Genomic DNA, 19,781 nt, shown 5'->3' with positions numbered 1-19,781 from the left:
CCTGCTGGGAGTGAGCAAGACCCCCCCCTCCTGCTGGGAGTGAGCAAGTCCCCACCCTGGAGTGGGCGAGCCCCCCCCATCCTGCTGGGAGTGAGCGAGTCCCCCCCTGGAGTGGGTGAGCCCCCTCCATCGTGCTGGTCCATGCAGGTCACACCCACATGAAATAGGCATTTGTCCTTGAGTCTCTTCTGTTTCCTTTGTTGTGGTTTCCTCTGCAACGTTAGTTGTTGTGGGTTTTATTTTTGGTTCACACACAAGTGCCCTCAAACGTCATGTGTCGAAGTCCCTGCTCACGTTTTGTCCCTGGCGTGCAGGGTCTGTGTCACACGGTCCTAGAAGTGTGTGTGTCTCAGTGCCCTGGTTATGGGACCAAAAGCCCAGGTGTGCAGGTGTCCCTCGGCCACGTGACAAATTACCCAGCTGGTGGCTTAAGAAAGCAGAAACTTACACTCTCACAATTCTGGAGCCAAAAATCTAAGGCCAAAGTGTCCAAAGCCTCGCTTCTTCTGGAGGCTTTCGGGGAAGGTCCTTCCTGCCTCTTCCATCTCCTGGTGCAGCTCCTGGCACCCTGGGTAGTCCTGGGCTCGTGGCCGCATCTTTACCGCCCCAGCCTCCCTCCTCACAGGCCTCCCCCATGTGTGTCTCCCTGTATGTCTCTTACAAGGACACTTGTCCTTGGATGGTCTAGGGTAATCTCATCTCCAGGTGCATAACTAATTGCGTCTGCAAAGCCCACAAATGAAAGCACCTTCCTCCTCCCGGCCGGGCCCACGCCGGAGCTGCCAGGTGCCCTGCAGGGCCGGCCTACCTGTTCCTGTTCTCATCCCCCTGGTTTCTGCGCCAGGGGTTGCCACCCAGCCCTGGTTCCTCCAGGCTGCTCCTGGGGGGGGGGCCACCCCACTGTCACTCTCCTCTGCCCACCCCTCACTGTTTAGACCGTGGGCATGTCATGCTGAGCATGTCCGCAGTGGAGTCTGGAGCAGGGCTGGTCCGGGCGGGAGGTGCGTGGTCCTGGGGCCAGAGCTGCAGGGGCAGAAGGTCCTCACTCTGTCCGCCTTCTCTGAATTCTCCTGAGTTCCCCAACTCATGTTACTGTTCAGGTGACAGTTAAGAGAGAACATTGTGTACGTTTTATGTTGTCTTTCTAGTAAGTGGGACATTCTGCGGGGGCCCAATACGTTGTGTGCTTTTGGCCAAAGAGATGCTAACCAGCATTTACTTGACTGTGGATCAGAGGGTGTCTGCTCAGATAGCTGTCACAAAGCACCACACGGTGGGTGGCTTTTAAACAGCAGCCGTTCATGTCCACGCTCCTGGAAGCCAGGAGTCCGGGATCAGGGGGGCCAGCAGGGTGGGGTTCTGGCGAGAGCCTCTTCTGGGCTGCAGACAGCCACCTTCTCGCTGTGTGCTCACATGGTGGAAAGCAGAGAGGGGTGGTGAGCAGTTAGGACCCTCCGTGGTCTTGTCCCTGGGAATGGGGACACAGATCCTCCATTTAGACCTAACGGTCTCAGCCAAGGTGGTTTCAGTGCTGGCAGTTACAGAACCAAAGTGAAATGAAGGCAGCTGTCCCACAGAGCCGGCAGGCTAGCCCTCCCCTTGCGGAACTTCCTGTGGAAGGTGTGCAGATACACGGGGACGCTGGCCATGGACGTATAGGGCCAGTAATTTTGAGCCTGGTTATCCAAATAAAGGTTTATATGTCATGTGCCTGGAAAGTCGGGTTAAACCGAGAATTTTCTGAAAGCCAGGCAGAGACTCTGGTAATTAGCAAATATGCGTTTCACTTTAATAATGCTAGAAGGTCATCACAGGCTCCTAAGTATAGAGCAGTGTGGTCCCTGGCAAAGGACGCAGGAAGCTATTTCAATTTTGCAATTTTGTTCCGATTTCTTATTCTAAGTTTTAAGCTTCAGGCTGTGGAATGTCAGCATTCTGGGGAAGTGCTGGGATTTGGGGGGGCATGTTATCTCCCCCTCATTTGTGTACAAATTACGCAAAGCCTTCTCAAAACCTTGCCTTCAATTATGGCTCGAGTCACAAGTTAGAATCATGGAGGCTCATAGTTGGACCTGCTCATCCACTTCCCAAGGTCAGGGTTCGAAAGCCAACTCCGTTGGCTGAATGTGCTGGGGGCTGCAAGGTCAGAGCTGAGCTCCATGCCCCACATCACTGACCTTAACCTTGGGGTGTCAGAAGGGAGGGCCACCAACATGTCCTCTGTGTGCGGGGGTCCTTCATGTAGACTTAGATTCCCACTCATTTCAGGGATAGCATAGCAATAAGAGTGAAGGAGTGGCGATGGACCCATTTATTATAGATTTTAATTAGAACTCATATATGGCACATCCCAAATTGTATTCCTTTTCTCTGGGTTTTGAAGGTAAATACACCTGAAAGGGACTCTCCCCCAGGAATGCAGCTGAGGGCTTCTCCCACCATGCGTGACCAGAACACACCCTGTGACGCAAGCCTGGATTCCTGCGTCGCAGGGGGGTCTCGCTGGCCGTTCCTTCTGGTTCCTCTTGTCCTTGTTGTTTAAAGCACGAAGCTTTTGGACCCTTTGACAGCTCACGACTTTGGTGAAGAGATGAATGTTAAAAATATTCAAAATATTTTCACCTTCAGATTTGTAAATACCAGTTAGAGTAATCAGCCCAGTGATCTTTCTCATTGTTACATTGTTGGTTTACTTTCAGTGTCCTTGATATGGGCCCCTGGGCATTTACAGACCTGAGGAGGTTTGGTGCTCAGTGTCAGAGATGACAGAGCCGGCTCACGGTCTTGTTGCCCGGCCCCTCGTTGACAGCACCGCTGGGGCTTACCCGGCGGGCAGCCACATTTCCTCTCTGTCCTCAGAAGCAAGCTCTTCAGTTGTGAGGTCTCCAGTGTGGGTATTCACCTGGGGATTCCCAGAGAGAGGTGCAGTCTGAGATTTCAGTCGGGATGAAGCCCCGTCATCCTCGGAGCCCAGAAAGCCGCTCCCCACCTCTGCCTGGAGCTCCAGGCTCGTCCATGAGTGGCGGAGAGCCGTCCTCATCCGTGTCGCCAGGAAAGGGGAACGCTGTTCAGGGAGACCAGCCAGCCTGCAGCCCTTCTCTCCCGCCCTGGGAAGACTGTGCGGAGCTGGTGTGGACAATGGGAAGCTGGGCGCCTTCCCATCGTCCTGTCCTGCGGGGGATCCCCTCGGCCCTTTCCCCACGTGTCACTCCAGAGTCGGAAGGAATTGGCAAGAACGATGCATCGGGGAAAGAAGTTTCCAGATGCCGGACGAAAACATCACCGAGACCCACATGCAGCTTAGATTTTGAGTCCCGTGGACCTGACGAGATAGTTTTGTTCCTTTTTTTTAAATGAGTTTTCTCTTTGTCTTTTGGAAGACCTCCCAGAAAGAAGAGTCACATGTCATTCTTGCGAGTAGTTAGAACACTCGGAAGTCCGAGCTGATGTTGCGCCCAGCGGGGACGTGTCTCACCCGTGGGGATGCCCGGCTGCCAGGCCACCTACTGCTCCTTCCTGGGGAGGACACCCTCCCTCAGGATGACTGTCCTGTCAGTTCGGGCTTTCTCTTCTAAGAAGTGTCTCCCCACCTTCAGATCCTCTTGCGCGAGAACCGTGTGCTGGTTGCTGCTGTAAAGCAGGAGAAAGCAACTGGTCACGAGGGCACTGACCTGCCACCCCGGCAGGGCCGTGGGCCCCCTGTGCCGAGCCAGTTAGGACCGCAGCTGTATGAGTGTCCTGGGACGCCCCCGGCAGAGGGCCGCACACCGGGCCGCTGAAGACAGCAGATGTTGGTTCTCACACTGTCCTGGGGGCCGGGAGCCCAGAGTCAAGGTGTGAGCAGGGCAGCTTCTGGGGAGAGGCCGTGCCAGGCCTCCGCAGCCTCTGGCGGTTCCCCACCATCCCCGGCGTCCAGTGGCTCTGGTCACATCACTCCGGTCTTGGCCTCTGCCGTCCCGTGGCCTTTTCCCTGCGTGCACACCCATGTCTCTCCCTCCTTGAGAGGACGCTGGGCGTGGGTCAGGGTGCACCCTACTCCAACACTACATTATCTTAGCTCAGTTGCATCTGCAAGCACCCGATTTCCAAATACAGTCACAGGCCTAGGTACCTGGGGTCAGCACGTCAGCCTGTGTCTTTGAGGGAGACAGGTCTACACATAACAGGATGGTGGGGTTTAAGCCATGCGCCTCGGGCCCTTCTGACTCTGGAGCCCTTGCCCCGCCAACGCCCTCCTCTGCCAGCCTCTTCTCGTTGCTTTCTCCTGCTTTACAGCCTGTGGACGCCGGTGTCGTTACTTTGGACTTCGCAGGTTGTGGGGTTTCGTGCCATCGTGGGAGGGAGCTTCTGTGATTTTCCTGATCCCCTCATGATCAGACATTGACCCAACAACCCACCCACCCTCGGAGACAGTGCTGCCCTCGGGGCATCTCTGGGGGCTCGCGTGTGCCCCCCTGCCATGGGCAGCCCTTGTCCCTCCAGTCCTGCTGCGGCAGGTGCCATGGTTCCCAACGAAGGCCCCTCCTCCCCTTCCAGCTCTGATAAAGTACATCCGGCCAGTGTTCGTGTCCCGGTCGGACCAGGATTCCCGAAGAAAGACCGTGGAGGAGATCAGGAGGCGGGCACAGTCGAATGGAAAGTGGCCACAGGTAATGCAGTCCTGCTTGCGTTTTGAGCAGACTTATTCCGGAAGATGTGAGCCTAGAGATGGGGGCCTTCCCTGGGGGCCAGGTTCGTTTTCTTTCATTTTGTTTGATGAGCATGTGAATTCAAGTTTGTGCTAAGTGTCAGGTACTTTTGGCCCTAAAATTTGAAAATTGAAACAAACGAGAAGACCGTTCTCATGCATATCTCAAGTTCCCAAAGCATCTTTACTGAAATGACTCTGCTTGTGACCTCCTGCCCTCGCGCTTGGCACAGTCTCACATCTGACGAGTGCGCCGGTCCGTGAGGCGGAGCTTGCCCACATGTGCCCGGCGCCCGAGGGGGCGTGAGGAAGGCCTGTCGCGGGCAGCAGGGCGGCGGCCTCAGCCAGTGTCAGCTGTATTTCCTTGAGCCGAGCCTGAGAAGCTGAGCTCCCCGGGACTGTCCAGGTTCTGGGTGCTCAGAGAACATTGGAAGGCCTGACTGCCAGGCACCCCCGCCCACGGGCAGCCCCTCGGGGCCACGACGTTCAGGGTGCCTGGCGCCCCACCTCCGGATGCAGCCACGTGGGCTGTAGTTTCCGGTGCAGGGGGGAGAGTTTAGTTTATATCGTGTGGCTGGAGGTCAGTACGAGTCCGAGTAATTTGGGGTTCCAGTGGGGGAGGTGTTTAACCGCTGGTTTTGCAGTGTTTCTGGTTGCTGGCCCAGCTGTGCCTCGGTTCTAGCCCTGGTCCCGATTCCGTCAGCCGAGCGCCCTTCGCTGAGCCCTCCTCTGTGTGCCTTTGTCCCGCGTTGCCCCAGGGGGGGGGAGGCTGCGTGCTGCCAGGGCGTCCAGGCAGCGGTAGCTCGGCCTCACAGTGGCCGTGATCACCCCCACGCACGCTCTGAGGAGGCGTGTGCTGTCTGCATGTTTGCATTGCTTCCAGATCTTAATAGAACTTACACTTAGGAAATCCACACATGCTTCCATCATGCATCTAAGCCGTTTTGAGTAAGTGTGATTAAAGCATCTCAGCAGTGGAGAAAATAGACCGTATTCTGGATTCTGTTCCTTTAAGGCTGACCTTTTTTTCTTTTCATTCCAAGATAATGATTTTTCCAGAAGGAACATGTACCAACAGGACCTGCCTAATTACCTTCAAGCCTGGTATGTAATTTTCTTAAATTCTGTTTTCCTCCTTGAGCAAAGTGGGGGAGACACTCCTGGGCCCGTTCCCTGCAGGGCAGGGCTGCAAGCCTGCGGTCTTCCTGACATGACACGGCCAACACCCATGTTGAGGGAGCCTTCCAGGCACCCCGTGACCATTCACCAGGAAGGGGGGCAGAAACGCTGCTTTCCTCCGGGACCAGCATGAGACGGGCCCCCGGCGGAGGAGCTCTGCCCTCGAAGTAAGATGACGCCCCTTTTCCCCCAGGTGCCTTCATCCCTGGAGTTCCCGTGCAGCCTGTGGCTCTACGGTACCCGAATAAACTGGTCAGTGTGTTTCCTGGGGTTACAGTGACCTGCCTGGGAATGCGAATTCCCGGCGCCTCAGTGGGTCATTTCTAGCCAATCCGCGATTCCAGGACCACTCCAGTGTTCGTGCAGGAAGGGCTGTTGTCACGGGTCATGGAGCGGTGGCCCTTCCTCCCCGCTGATCGGTCCTGCCGAGTTGATGTGAGCCATCCGCCTTCGTCCTCAGCAGCCTTAGCTCCCTGTTCACCTGGGAAACAGGAGCATTGAGAGAATCTAAGTTCTGAAAGGCTGGGGGCAGCGGGCGGGAAAGGCGTAAGCGACTCTGTATTGAATATGCCTCTGTGTGCGGAGGTCTTCGCTTGTTATGTCAGAGCAAAGTAAAAGAGGGGGTGTTTGGGGCTCCGAGTGCCTGGGTGATCTTGACGGACTCCCAGCTCGGGGGAGGCAGGAAGGCCGGAAGAAGCCTCCGCGGGTTGTGGTCAGAGCCCCACCGCGTGTCTGTCTGAGCATCCGCAGCTGTCCCTTCCCCCGGGGGCCCTGTGAACGTGCCACACGCATCTGGTTCAGTGGGCCGCGCTCCCCAGGGCAGGCATCGAGCTCCGGTGGGTGCTGTTCGGCGCCGGCTGCATCTCACTTCTGCCGTGACCCCGTCCTGGTGGATGTCCTTGCCCCTGCATCAGCACCGGGCTCTCACCGCTGAGACTCGTGTCCCCGGGCCCTGCGTGGACGCGGGTGCACTGGACTCTTTCTTGATGGGGGACACGTGAGTTGGATTTGTTCACTGCACTGAGCTTTCTCCCTGTCATGGTGCGTCTTCATGACGACAAAAAAGAAACTCAGCAGTCACAACATGGTGCGGTCTGGAGTTGCTAGCCTAGATGGAGGCAGAATTACGTGTGACATCTGTGGGCATGAGGGGCCGGCCCCCCATCTCTGGGCCAGACCCGGAGGGTCCCAGGTTTGCACACCAGACCCTGTGCCTACAGGTGCACACGGCACAGAAGAGATTCTCCAAGGGGTCAGTCGGTAGATGTCGGTCAGAACCCGTAGCCGCACAAACTGACAGATAAAATGACTGTGACGTGCACACCGGAAACTCTGAAGAGGTGCATTCATTAGCCAGCGTCTGAGACTAAGAGAATGGTCAGTGTGTGGAATTCTAGATTTTGTATTTCTTTAAGCTTGTTTCGTCAACTTACTTTAAGCAGATTGCCTCTACTGGGTTCTCAGTTGTCAGAGAAGCAGAACAGCTGCTTTGCTCACTCATCCCATCAGTCTGTGTCGCGTTCTTCAGCGGCCTAGCTTCAGGGAGAACCACCACTAACAGCTTTGCGTGCAGGCCCGTGTGGAGGACGAGTGGCTGAGGGCAGGTCGGGGGCCGGGGAAGCCCTTGTGGTGGGGGGCTTTTCAGGAGTCCATGGGAAGCCAGCAGGTGGGTATCAGGGTTTCGGTAGAAAGAAGCCCAGTGTCAGGGTAGAAACGGTGTGTGTTCTCCCACGTCCCCACCTAGGTGGCTGGTGCAGCAGCCAAGACTGCAGATGGGGGGCGCCCACGACACTCGGGGTCCTGGGCACGCTTGGGGCTCTGCAGTGGTTTCTTCTGCTCCCTCCCAAGCCTCAGCTCATCTGCTAGGCGTCTCTGGCCCAGAGTGGAGGCCAGGGCCTTGGGGGTACAGGTGGGTGTGGGTTGGAATGAGCCTCATGTGGCAGGTGATGGTGATGACAGGGCAGGTGTCACGGGGACTGCTCGCAAAAAGCAGGTTCCTGCGCTGTGGACTGATATTGGCAGGGATGCCTTGAACACAGGGGAGGGCAGAAAACGGAACTGGGGCAGCATCTCAGGCGGACGTCAGAATTGTGGACCTTGGAGCTTTGGGAGGAGAGGAGTGTGTCTGGGTGGCCTGGAGGTGGTGAGCACCCATCTGCTCCCTTGTCCCAGAGTGGGCTTGGGAGGAAGAAGGGTACCAGCATCTCTGGGGTCAGAGGTGGGCCAGGTTGAGGGCCAGGACAGAGGGTGGGCACACCGTGGAAGGAAGGGCTCATGAGGGAACTCCGGGCGCCTGATTTCCAGCTGTGATTCATTTTGCTCCTTTCTTGCCCCCAGGACACCATCACGTGGACCTGGCAAGGCCCCGGAGCGTAAGTCAGACCCTGTAGTGCCTTGTGTGTCCTGTCCTGCTGGGAAAGCACAGGGGCCGCTCAAGTGACTGCCCTGCATTCTGGGCACTTCTGCAAATGTGGGTCCTCAGAACACATAACCCACTGCTGTCTGACAGCAGTCAGGGTCTGCCCACTGTGAAAACTAAGTGTGCAAGCCTGGCCTGTTCGCACACTCCTGGGTTCCAGGACCCAAGTTAATGGTCTTCAACTCCAGAGGGAAGGTGACTGTGAGTGCTCTTTCGTCCCCACGTGTGCCTGTTGGCTCAGTGGCCACCATCCCATCCGCACCGCACCCCACAGCTCCTGGAAAAGAAAGGGGAGCTGCAGGGACGCTCCTCTTAAACAGCTGCACGGGGGAGGCTCGGGTTCTAGGACAGCAGGCCTCCGTGGTGCCAGCCTTCGACCTGGTGCAGCAGAAGGGTGGGTGGTGGGGCCAGGCAGAGCCCTCCCCTGGGCACGGCATTTGGAACGGATGCTGGGGAGGGGAGGTGCCCCGAGGGGCAGCATATGTGGGTTGCTGGTGCTAACACTGCTGAGGCCAGAGTGTGGAGGGTGGAGGGTGAGAAGCCAGGGGGCCGCTGGGAGAAAGGTGGGAAGGGCTCCTTTGGGCCTTGGTAGCCAGGCTTGGGCCTGGCAGTGATAGGGCAGAAGTCGGGTATGTACAAGAGAGAGTTAAGAGGACAGTTGTCCACTGCGGAGAGGAGCAACGGCCCAAGGACAAGAGCCTCCAGATGGCTCCCCATTCCCAGCTTCTGCAAATAAAGGGTGGTGATGCCGGTTCTGAGGTCAGGAGTTCTGGGGCCGGCCTTGGGGGTGGCATGACTCAGGGCCTGTTGAGTCTGCATTGCCTGGGGACAGCCACGTCTGGGACAGTGTCACGTAGAGGAGGTTTCCTGAGCCAGAAGACACACTTGGGAAATGGGGGCATGCAGGGCAAAGGAGAGCTGCAGGAGTGGGTGCATTTGTTGGGACAGTGAGGAACCCTGATTAGTAAGAGTAGCCCCATCCTCATTACAGTGTTGTAAGGCTCGGCTTTAGGCTGAGGGAGGCACGGCACCCCCTGAGCAAATTAACTGCCCAGTAGTGCCCTCTGCAGGGGACAGGCGTCTGGGGAGTTTGCTCCAGAATTGGAAGTAATTTAATTAAAAGACATTGAGAATCTTTTAACCAATGCTGTAAATCTGTTTGTTCATTTTTAAGGTTGAAAATCCTGTGGCTCACACTGTGTCAGTTCCACAATCGAGTGGAAATCGAGGTTCGTACAGATGCAGTGTTAAACAGCGTTACGCGCGGGTCTGTAAAGATGCAGAGCCAGAGTGCTGTGTAAGCTGTCCAGATGCAATGTGGTACAATGTTACGTCGGGGTCTGCACAGCTATAACGTACATGCTGTTCCCTGTGCACATACAGTGTTAGGCAACCTTTGGCAGAGTCTGTGCAGATCCGCTGTTACGGAATGTCTGTCGGCGCCGGCCCCCATGCGGAGCGATCCCCTGTTACGTTGGCCACGTGCATCTGTGTGCATACAATGTTACACAGTGTTACGTTGTGGATGCGGTGTTCTGTCGGTGTCTGTACGAAGACAACATGATGTTATCTGTGTGGCCGTGAGGCTTTACTAGCGTCTGCAGATACAATGAGATGTGGGCATCTCTAGAGATAGTGTTGGTATCTACACAGACACGATGTGCTACATGTCACGTTGCTGTCCGTACAAATACAACATTGTGTGTCATCTGTCTTGCTTTGAAATCTTTCCACTTCTCTCTGCTCCTCAGAGGTACTTCCCTGTGGTTTTTCATCAGTCACATTGTGTCTCTTGCATGATTTTGCAAGAATCAAATAGGTCTTTAAAAATCAACAAGGAAGTTAAACCCTTCTTTTATTATGGTTAGCGTAGCTTAAAGGCATTTAAAATTGGCACATGTGCAGTGAATTATGTCTCGGCATTTTTACATGATACCGATGCTGCCGGATTCATATGGCAGATCTGTCGTTCTGTCATTCTCTGTCTAGTCCGTGGACAGATCACATAACCTGCCTCCAGCTTTCAGCCCGTTGTATGTCCCAAAGTCATGGTACCCATTCTCTCGGCTCAATTCATTAGCCACGTTTGTGTAGCGTGTACGTTTTATCCAAGTGGATGAGGAATAGAGTCTCTTCTTAAAAGGGAATCAGTCGGCTACTGTGCTCCTGAAAAGGGAGCCCGAACACAACGGAAAGGGTTTAATGAGGCAGTTTGCTACCTTCTGATAAAAGTTGCAGAGCTGCACTGAATTTACATGGATTTCAGCCAGGTTCCAGATTTTTCACTTCAGTACAACATAAGCCACTTAATTACAACACACTGAGCCGAAAGGTCCCTGGCCCGAGTCCAAGGGTGGCAGCCATCCACGTAGAATGTTATATGTGGCTCGTCTGCGGCTGGCTGGGAAGCAGCCGTGCAGCGGGCTCAGGGGAGGACACCTCCAGTGTGCACTTCTCTATTTCAGGCCTCAGTTCCAGTTTTCAGAGTTGGTTTTTATTTTTTAAGATTTAATTATTTGTCAGAGAGAGAGAGAGTGAGCGAGCACAAGCAGGGGGAGCGGCAGAGGGAGAAGCAGGCCTCCCGCCGAGCAGGGAGCCCGATGCGGGGCTCGATCCCAGGACCCCGGGATCATGACCTGAGCCGAAGGCAGATGCTTGACCAACTGAGCCACCAGGCATCCCCACAGTTTTCAGAGTTTAAAGGAAACTCTGACTTTCTGAAACCCCTCTAAGTGTCTTCACTCGTTCTCTGCTGACAGGTATCAGTGCTGACGGGAGCACCTGCCACGATTTCCATGGTGTGTGGTATACAGTGGCGGGGAATGCCTGAAACCACGTGGTGGGAACTGATAAGGCTTCGGGGTATCCCCGTATTGTTGTGTGTCTGTATTAAAGAAAAAGGGCTCAGTGATGTTTGCCTTTCTGCACAGTGGAGTTGGCAGCCGAGTGTGGGGCTTATTTAACAATGTGTTGTGTTCTCCCCAACACAAGCGGAGACTTTTAGAAAGAGGAGCACACATGTAATTCTTGTGCACCCCGAGAGAAGGCTTCCGTGTGAAATTAGAAATACAGAGTGCCCTGGCAAGCACGAGCTTCTGTCTCGGGGGAGCGAGCGGTCCTGAGGAAGCGTGGGTTGTGTTCACACGCATGTACATGTGTGCTTGTGCTTATGTGCGTGTGCGTGCACACTGTGGCCACATTGAAGGTGGTTCTGATGGAAGCTGCTCTGACAGCTCTTCATTGTGTTAGACTCACGACTGCACTGTGGTGGGCTTGTGATGCGCATGGAAGTAACGCAGCTCTCTTTGTGCTCAGTTCCTCCCCGTGTACAGCCCTTCGGAGGAAGAGAAGAAGGACCCCGCATTGTACGCCAGCAACGTGCGGCGCGTCATGGCCGAGTGAGTGCCCCGCGTCGTGCTGTGTCAGAGCCAGAGTCCACGGCGTCCTCCGAACACCCTCGTCCCCTGGGAACCCTCGGCGTATCAGGGTGCCCATGCATGGGCTGGTTCCTCCTTAGCATGGCACAAACCACAGTGGCATTCGGAAAACAGGTCTTTGCAGAAGCGAATGAGTAAGTGCTGACTGTGCGTGTGGGCAGGCGCTGTGCTTGGCCGCTCTGCACCCCCGGTCTCTGCCGGGTCCTGCTTCTGGATCTGCGTCATCGTCACTTAACCTCATAAATTTCACCTGTGTGGTAGGAACCGGTCACCAGGGTGCCGGGTCTGTGCACGCGATGGGGATGCTAGCTCTGCCTGGCAGCCCGCGGGACGATCTTCCTCTTCACGTTCTTCATCTGCTCGTGTGGTCTTTGCTGGTGCTCTTATTCCATCTTACCAGATTCAGTGTGGGAACTATACGCTGATCTCCTAAGATAATGTGCGCTAATTCCACGACAAGTGAGCGTGCCATTCGAAGTTTCTTGCTTCCTGATTCCACACCGTTCCCGGCTGTCTTGGATGGGGTGACATCAGCCTGCGCCCTGCGTTTCTTCCTACCTTCCTACCCTCACCTGCCCTGTCCCGTCTTCTCTCTCCTCCTCTCTTCTGCTCCCGGGCAGCAGGGGCCGCCTTTGCGTTTGGCCACCGTGGTGCAGGGGGGGCGGTTCTCAGCGGCTCCACAGGCATGCCCCCCCGCCTCGTGGGAGGTTCATGTGGCTCTGGAGGGGTTTTCCCTGCACTGTGGCCGAGCTGGTGTGACCGAGGTGTGAAGTCAGCCCCATCCCCTCACTGTGTGCCCATCAGACCGCCCACATTCATGTATTCTGTGAGACTGTACTAAGCAAAATTATAACCTCAACATATGTAAATTGAAACTTTGCAGGGTATTCAGACATTGTCCGCACGCCCCTCAGGAAGGTAGGTGCTAGGGACAGAGGCCAGTGGAGCGCCCCCAGCCTCCTCGGGCATCCACTCACCAGAATTCATCTGCTCACTCTCGGAATCCCACACCAGGACGCATGGAGAGCAGTCGGCTGTCAGGATGCACTCTCAATTTGGGGGAAGTCAGGGTGTTCAACCTCTTGATAAAGAAATAATCTCCATGGAATTAAAGGTTTGACAGGTTAGGTGTAAATTTTTTTAGATCACATTCAAATAAATTAGCTAATTATGTTAGAAAAAAATATATATCATAAATTCTCTATGTTAACGGAAGAGAAGCATCTTAACATCGAATGGAAAAGGGCAGATTAGCCACTGGGCATCCCCCTGCCCCAGCAGCCATGGGAGAACCCAGAAACGTGGAAGTGGGTCCTTGCACCCACCGAGAACGGCCCAGGCCCCGTGAGCATCGCGGGCAGCCCGAGTGCGCCTCCTCCTGCCTCCTTGGGGGATAACCCGAGATGCTCCTGGTAATCCTAGCTTCTGTCCCCACACGACGGTACCCCGGTTGCCGAGCGGGGTCGTACTAGCTGTGGAAGAAAGACTTCGAAGCCCCTGTGTCCTAGCCACAATTGCACGGTACCGTCATGGCAGGGAGGAACTACTGTGGAGATGATTAAAAGCCCATTCGGTTATTGGGGGAGGGGGCTTAGTTTTAAATACTTGGCACATTTTCTACCATTGTTTCCTTTAATAGAAGAAGGGCATTTTTCATGAGATCTGATGCAGTTCTTTAGAATGGCTGAGCTCTGACTTTGGGGCACCGCCAGCCCTGATGAAGGCGACCCCCGGTCACCCCTAAGATGAGTTGAGCTTCCAAGTTAGACACCCGGTGGGGTGGTATCCTTGACACCAGCTGCACGCTTGCTTCCTAGGAGGGTGGAAACCACAGTAATACTCAGCTAACCGCAAAGCTTGGGGGAGCCCCAGGTTCTATGTGATTGGACTTTGGGGTCCACTGCTAAGCATTCATGTTTAGTGCCAGATGTGGACTTGAAACATTGTCTTTCTGTGCATGTCAGCGTTCAGAGTGCTCGCCACCCAGTGGCTCCCAGTGCAGACATCTGTGTGGCAGGGTGCTTCTGTGGGCGAGTGTGAGAACTCTGGTCCCGCAGCACCCTGGGGCGAGCGCCCGGGGCCATAGCGCCCCTGCTTGGACCCCCATCGCCTCCCCCCTCTTTCCCCCGGGTTCTGGCCTGCCAGACGCCCCTTCTTGGGGAGGGACACGTGGGAGCGGATGGGAGAGAGGGTTTTTCCTGTCTGTGGACAGCCTGGAGGGACGAAGCCTGTCCTCCTCCATGTGTCCAGACCCAGGGGAAGTTTTCAGGGTGTCCCTCCCACAAGGCCTTCCCGGCTTTATCTCACGGAGCACAGGCTGCGGCGAGGGCTTCTGCCATCTGCTGGGGCTTTCTCTGATGGAATGGCAGGAGACGGCCTTGCTGGGCTCCCAGCAGCCGAAAGGACAGAGCACTACTCACGGCCGCCTGACGAGCCCCTACAGGCTCGGGAACGGTTCACCGGCCTGGCAGACATCTTCACAGATTCCTGTGCTTTAGTCCAGTCTTAAACGTTGGCTTCGTTCTGGACACTTCCTCCTGCTTCCTGGAGTTCTTTCCTCACCCCAGCGCCGCCGACTCCCCGGGGCTTTCCGGAGCGAAGCTGCCGACCTCCAGCTGCGGCTCCGCGTGGGCCTCCCACGTTCTCGGGAAGTTGTTCTTTCCGTGGCCTGCACGGCCGCCCTGGACACCACCTGTATTCTTAGCAATTTCTTCCTGTTTAACTAAAACAAGGTTTATGGGGGCCACAAAATTAGCACGCGGATACCCCTGCAAAAGCATGACTTGCAGATAAGCTTCATGAGCCCCAGAGGGAGGGATCGCCGACCCCAAGTGCATGTCCTCACGCACAAGCCACGGCCTGCCTCAGACGCACGGGGTCTCGGTGGGACGTGGGATGGGTGCCACTGCCGCGTGGACGGGGTCAGGAGCCACTGGGGAGGGGCCTGGAAAGTGGGGCCTGTGTTACTTTGATGCAGCTCCCTCTCCCGTGGTCACCTTGAGCCATCCTCCTCGCTCTGCTGCTCTGGGGGCGCTTGACCAAGACGCCCTCCTCTTTGCAGGGCCCTGGGCATCTCCGTAACCGACTACACGTTTGAGGACTGCCAGCTGGCCCTGGCGGAAGGACAGCTCCGTCTCCCCGCGGACACCTGCCTTCTAGAATTTGCCAGGCTGGTGAGGGGCCTGGGGTGAGTGTGGCGCTTTTTCTTTTCAAACCCCTCCCTCACGCACCGTGGCTTATCTGGCCATGCTAGAGGGGTTCGCTCAGGAATGGGAGAGTTCTGAACAGCACTGCTGAGATGCTTTTTCTAAGACGGGAAGCTTCCAGAAACTTGTGTCAGGCCCTCCCAGGGGCCCCCACCCTTGCCGTTGTTGGTGACCAAGCCGGAGATCGCGGTGGGTGCTGAGGGCCAGCTGGGCCTTCAAGCCGAGAGAGGTGCTTGTGCTCAGGGTTTGTGGAAGCTTTCCACGGGTCCACGTCAGTCCGCGTAGAAGTCTCATAACTCTCCGTGCTCAGCGCAGCGGTCCCAGCCGACGGTCACACCCACCTGCCCGAGGGGGTCCGCAGAGCGGACAGGGTGTCGGAATACATGGTGTGCCTTCAAGTTATTAGAACACGTTTTGTTGAAAATGAACTTGCTGCTCGCTGTAGAAGCAATTTTAATATTTTGTTGAGTCTCGTTACAGTAAATCTCCCATTTTTGGCATTCTGTAATTTTAATGAAAAATATCTTTTTCCCTCTTTGTGTGTAGGTTAAAGCCAGAAACACTTGAGAAAGATCTGGATAAATACTCCAAAAGCGCCAAGATGCAGAAGGGAGGAAACTTGGGTCTCCCTGAGTTTGCGGAGTACCTGGGCGTCCCTGTCTCAGACACGCTGGAGGACATGTTCTCCCTGTTTGATGAGGTGGGGCCGTCACCCTGGGAGGGGGCTTTCGTGGCCAAACCTCCAGCTTTCGTATGTGTATTGTTTCCTAATAAGCACTGTTTGGGGATTGGGGAAGTAGAGAGGGAAAGCGGCCCCCCCTTGCCCCGACCAGCCCCCCGTCCCTTGGCTATTTTCTCCCATGCTTTTAAATGCACGTAGAAGTTTGACATTTAAGTTGACATTTGCTGATAAACCTGTAGTTTAGGGTTTTAAATGGAATCGCTAAAAAGCCTAAAAATATCAAAGAGTGTTCCCTCCTCCAGAAATCCAGAATTTCTAGGTAGTGGGCCTCTTTCCCGATGATGGGTGTACGGGGCCACCATCGGCCTTCCGCCAAGTGCGTGAGGACTGTCCCATGCGGCGCCGCATGCACGTCAGCCAGCCATGCCCGTAATCAAGAAACCCATCGTGTCTGGATGAGGAGTCCACGTTTGCCAGCGCAGCCCTGGACATGGGTGGCCCTACCGGGCGTGGGGGTGGGAGTCAGTGCTCCGGGAGCCGCCTCTGCCCTGGGTCCGCCCCTTGGCTTGTCCCACTCACTGCGGTGGCCCGTTGGTTGGAAGCAGCGCCTGTCCCGTGGTGACCCCCAGGGTCACTGAGGACCTGCTGCGTGGAGCTCAGTGAGTGTCCAGCGGGCCAGGCCTGGGCATTGACCACATCGTCGCCCGGGACCCGCCTTCATTCTACACGCTCACCTCTCTGCCACATGCGACTGGGTTCTTAGAACACGAGTACGCCCCTTGCCACGTGCTGGGGTTTTTCTCGAAGGAAAGCCTTAGCAGGTGGCATGAACTTCCTTACGCTTCGTGCACCAGTCTCCTGGACTCTGAAAATCAACCATAACGGCCTAAAAAGGGTGTGTGGTGTGGCCACCTTGCAAAAGCCAGTTGGTTATGAATGTTCTTCCAAAATACTCCTTTGGTAGAGGCAGGGAAGGTCCAGGAATGAGTGTTCAAACCCAGCTCCCCCCACCCGCGGGAGGGGCTGAGCTGTCCCCTGAGGGCGTGTCTCGTTCCCAGAGCGGAGAGGGCAGGATGGACCCTCGGGAGTACGTGGTCGCCCTGTCTGTCGTCTGCCGGCCGTCCCGGACTCTGGACACCATCCAGCTCGCGTTCAAGGCAAGTGTGGCGTTTAGGGGCGTTTAATTTGTAGGGACCGTGAGACACGGGGTCACGGCAGGCCTCGCCTACATTTTCACAGCACCTTATCACTGGCAGACGTACTCTGTGCCTGACTGCTATTTTCACGGAAGCTTCTATCAGCCATTGTTGTACAAATGCCCCCAAACCTCCTCGAATCAATTTCCGCCTGCAGTTCGTAATCCACACTCACGTGAAGGGCATGGAGGAGGGTCTTTGTGAGTTCCAGCGTGCCTGGACAGGGCTGGTGAGTGCCCCACGCCAGGTGGTGTCACACAGCCATCCTGTGCAGCCCCACACCTCTCAGCTCTCCCAACTCGACCTCTTCATCAGCCCATTGACTTAGGGTGCGAAGGAGCTTCCTGTCCAGAGCCGAGCCATTCACCCCTGCTGCAGGGATTCTCAGAGTCTGGGAGACACCCATAATGGGGTCCCCGCTCACCTGCGGATTCACCTGGCTGGCTTCACCAGGACACCGTCAGCTAGGACAGAGCTGGGCTGGCTTTACTCACCTAGAAACACATTTTGTCAGGGTCTCAGAATGGGTACTTCTCGCAGGTGCAACTCACGTTAACCAGATTCATGAGAACCTGAGGTATGAGCCAGCTGGATGCTTGTCTCTCACTGCTTAGAGAATGCCCCCTTCCTTGTTTATGACCCCAGCAGCCCCTCCCCATAGCATCACTGGGAAACGCCCTCGGTGCACGGTGCCTTATGTGGATCACACCATGAGAATTAACCGGCTGACTGATATTTCGTGGGCCCTGTCTAGGAAGGCCTGACCTGCCTCCTCCAGCCTGAGCAGTCTAGCTCTGAGGGCCCTAGGCCTGCACCTGGCTCGTGGCCTCTCTGCGCTCCTGCCTTCAGCACACCCCATTGTGATGGACCCCAACCCGGTACCTTCTCTGCTGTCCGCTTGTAGTCTGCTCTGGGAACAGTGGCCGTGCTTGGCTTGTGTCTCAGAACACAGAGCAGACCGTTTTCCAGGCAGCCCTGCCGAGGCTCCTGCCTGCGGGGCAGGCTTGCCGGCTATGGAAGGAGGTGGATCCGGGGCAGGCGCACCCCCCAAGGCCGCCTTGCTGGGCCTGCCTGGAGGGGCGGACATCCTTGCCCTGCAGGGGACACACACCGTGACTCACGGCACGCCCCAGCCCTTCAGTGCCTTTCTCTCGGTCACTTGCCAGAACCAGAGCAGAAGCTGTTGGAAGGAGGGTCCGTGGGTCAGCCACCTCCTGAAGGTCAGGCCCGGTGGTGGCTCGTTCGTGTTACTGAGCAAAGGCCCGTTCCTGTGCCAGCAAGCCCAGGGTGCCGGCTCCATCCCTGACCCCGGGGACACACGCTGCTGCCTGGAGGCCCCTCTAGTGGGAGGGCGGGCCGTGCACTCAGAGCTCAGTACCCCGTGGGCGTCCGTTTGTGAGCGGAGTTCCGGCTGTCCCGAACCAGTGGGGTCAGGGCCTGCTCGAGAGCTGGGAACCCCGTGAGCAGGAGAAACGGCCTACACAGCTGGGGGGTCATGGGGTGACGCCGGCCTCTGCCTGCAGATGTATGGGTCACAGGACGGAGACATCGATGAGGACGCCCTGTCCAGCATCCTCAAGACTGCCTTAGGGGTGGCAGAGCTCAGCGTGACCAACCTTTTCCGGGCCATCGACCAGGAGGGGACAGGGCGAATCACATTTGGTGAGTGGCCCGGGAGCAGGGGGAGGAGGGCCCCGTTGTACGGGGGGTGTGCCCAGGAGGCGGGGCTCGGGGACACAGTGCAAGCGAAGCCCACGCGTGCTCACCAGGGCACCATGTTGTCTTGTGCAACACAAAATTCCCAGAAGGAAGATTCTTCCCCAAGCCCGGCAGGAACAGGTTAGGGGATTTTGAGTCTGATTTGTGCAGGGGACGAATAGAGCCAGATCCAACGCCCAAGCTTGGAGCCCCAGATGCACGCTGTCCCCGGGGGCTGCAGACTGTGTGTGCTGAGGCAGCCCACGGGGGTCCATGATCCGGGTCCCCTGTGGAAGCAGGGAGCCTGCCCCATCGGGACTGCCCACAGTGGGCATGTCCTCGTGGGCTGGGGGGGTGGCTCATCAGTTTTAGCCACACAAATTGGGACAGCTACGATCCTCAGGGACTCAGACCTGAAAAACCCACTTGCAGGCTGAGGTGAAGGGGTCTGGGGCAGTAGGATCCCTGGAAGGCAGCCCCCGTCGGCGGGCCCGCCAGTGTGCACATTTGGTAATGAATGTATTCTCGCTAAAAAAGAGTAGACATTTGCTCAGAAAAGGTCATTGTTCATGTCTTGTTTGGACGTGTTTTTAAAATTGCATCCAAATGTCAGACACGAGTGTGTGTGTTGATTTAGTGTGTGTGTGTGTGTGTGTGTGTGTGTGTGTGTCCACCTGCACAAAGACCGTGCGTCCTGGTGCGTTTGGATAGTGGTGGTGCTGGGGTCGCTCACAGTGAGCACTGACCAACTGCAGACATTCTCCAGTGAGTCATTCTGTGTCCCCCAGAGGAGCACGGGCGGTTTCCCTGAGGTCTGTCGCCTCCCACACCCAGGCCTGTGAGTGTCACCAAGTTCCTGGAGGGCACTCTGCACCCCAGGACTGGGCCCCAGGGCCGTTGGGAGATGCACAGGCTCAGAGCCGCTCGGGCCCCGTGACCGGCTCGGATGGTGGCCCGGTCTCCCGTGCACGCATGCCTGGTCTCTCCAGAGCGTGGCCGTGTCCCTCGACAACAGCTGCCTTGCAGAGATCAGGTCCTCACGTGGACGCTTCGTCCTGTCCCCAAACCAGATCCTCTGATGAACAGCATCTCCCTCACACAGAGTACCCAGAATACACCACTGAATTCAAAATCATGTTTTCTGTAGATTTCCCCCAAACAGGAATAGCTGAAAGGACAGAACAGCCTGCTGTGTCATGTGCAGCAGAGAAAAGGAGAGGGTCTCTCCTGTCCCCCTCCCCCTTCCCTGCCCCCTCTTCCCTTCCCCCCCCCCCCCA

General features: G+C 56.4%; 1 protein-coding gene across 2 annotated transcripts in view; it reads left to right on the top strand.

Annotated features, from left to right (window-relative positions):
* LOC110577685 (lysophosphatidylcholine acyltransferase 1-like) overlaps positions 1-19,781 on the top strand; it is a 31,493-nt gene that overhangs the window by 9,113 nt on the left and 2,599 nt on the right. The window contains exons 4-13 of one of the 2 annotated variants that reach the window (XM_044912052.1): positions 4,537-4,649; positions 5,731-5,791; positions 6,060-6,118; positions 8,204-8,238; positions 9,460-9,514; positions 11,601-11,683; positions 14,784-14,909; positions 15,475-15,628; positions 16,669-16,767; positions 18,330-18,468. In XM_044912052.1, the coding sequence (XP_044767987.1) occupies positions 4,537-4,649; positions 5,731-5,791; positions 6,060-6,118; positions 8,204-8,238; positions 9,460-9,514; positions 11,601-11,683; positions 14,784-14,909; positions 15,475-15,628; positions 16,669-16,767; positions 18,330-18,468 (924 nt within the window). The remainder of the gene's footprint in view (positions 1-4,536; positions 4,650-5,730; positions 5,792-6,059; positions 6,119-8,203; positions 8,239-9,459; positions 9,515-11,600; positions 11,684-14,783; positions 14,910-15,474; positions 15,629-16,668; positions 16,768-18,329; positions 18,469-19,781) is intronic. The other variant, XM_044912053.1, reaches the window with a different exon arrangement.

Source organism: Neomonachus schauinslandi, unplaced genomic scaffold (assembly GCF_002201575.2).
Source record: "Neomonachus schauinslandi unplaced genomic scaffold, ASM220157v2 HiC_scaffold_30, whole genome shotgun sequence".
NCBI classification, from domain to species: Eukaryota; Metazoa; Chordata; class Mammalia; order Carnivora; family Phocidae; genus Neomonachus; species Neomonachus schauinslandi.
The sequence above is the reverse complement of the archived record's forward strand: the minus strand, read 5'-3'. Positions and strand labels throughout refer to the sequence as shown.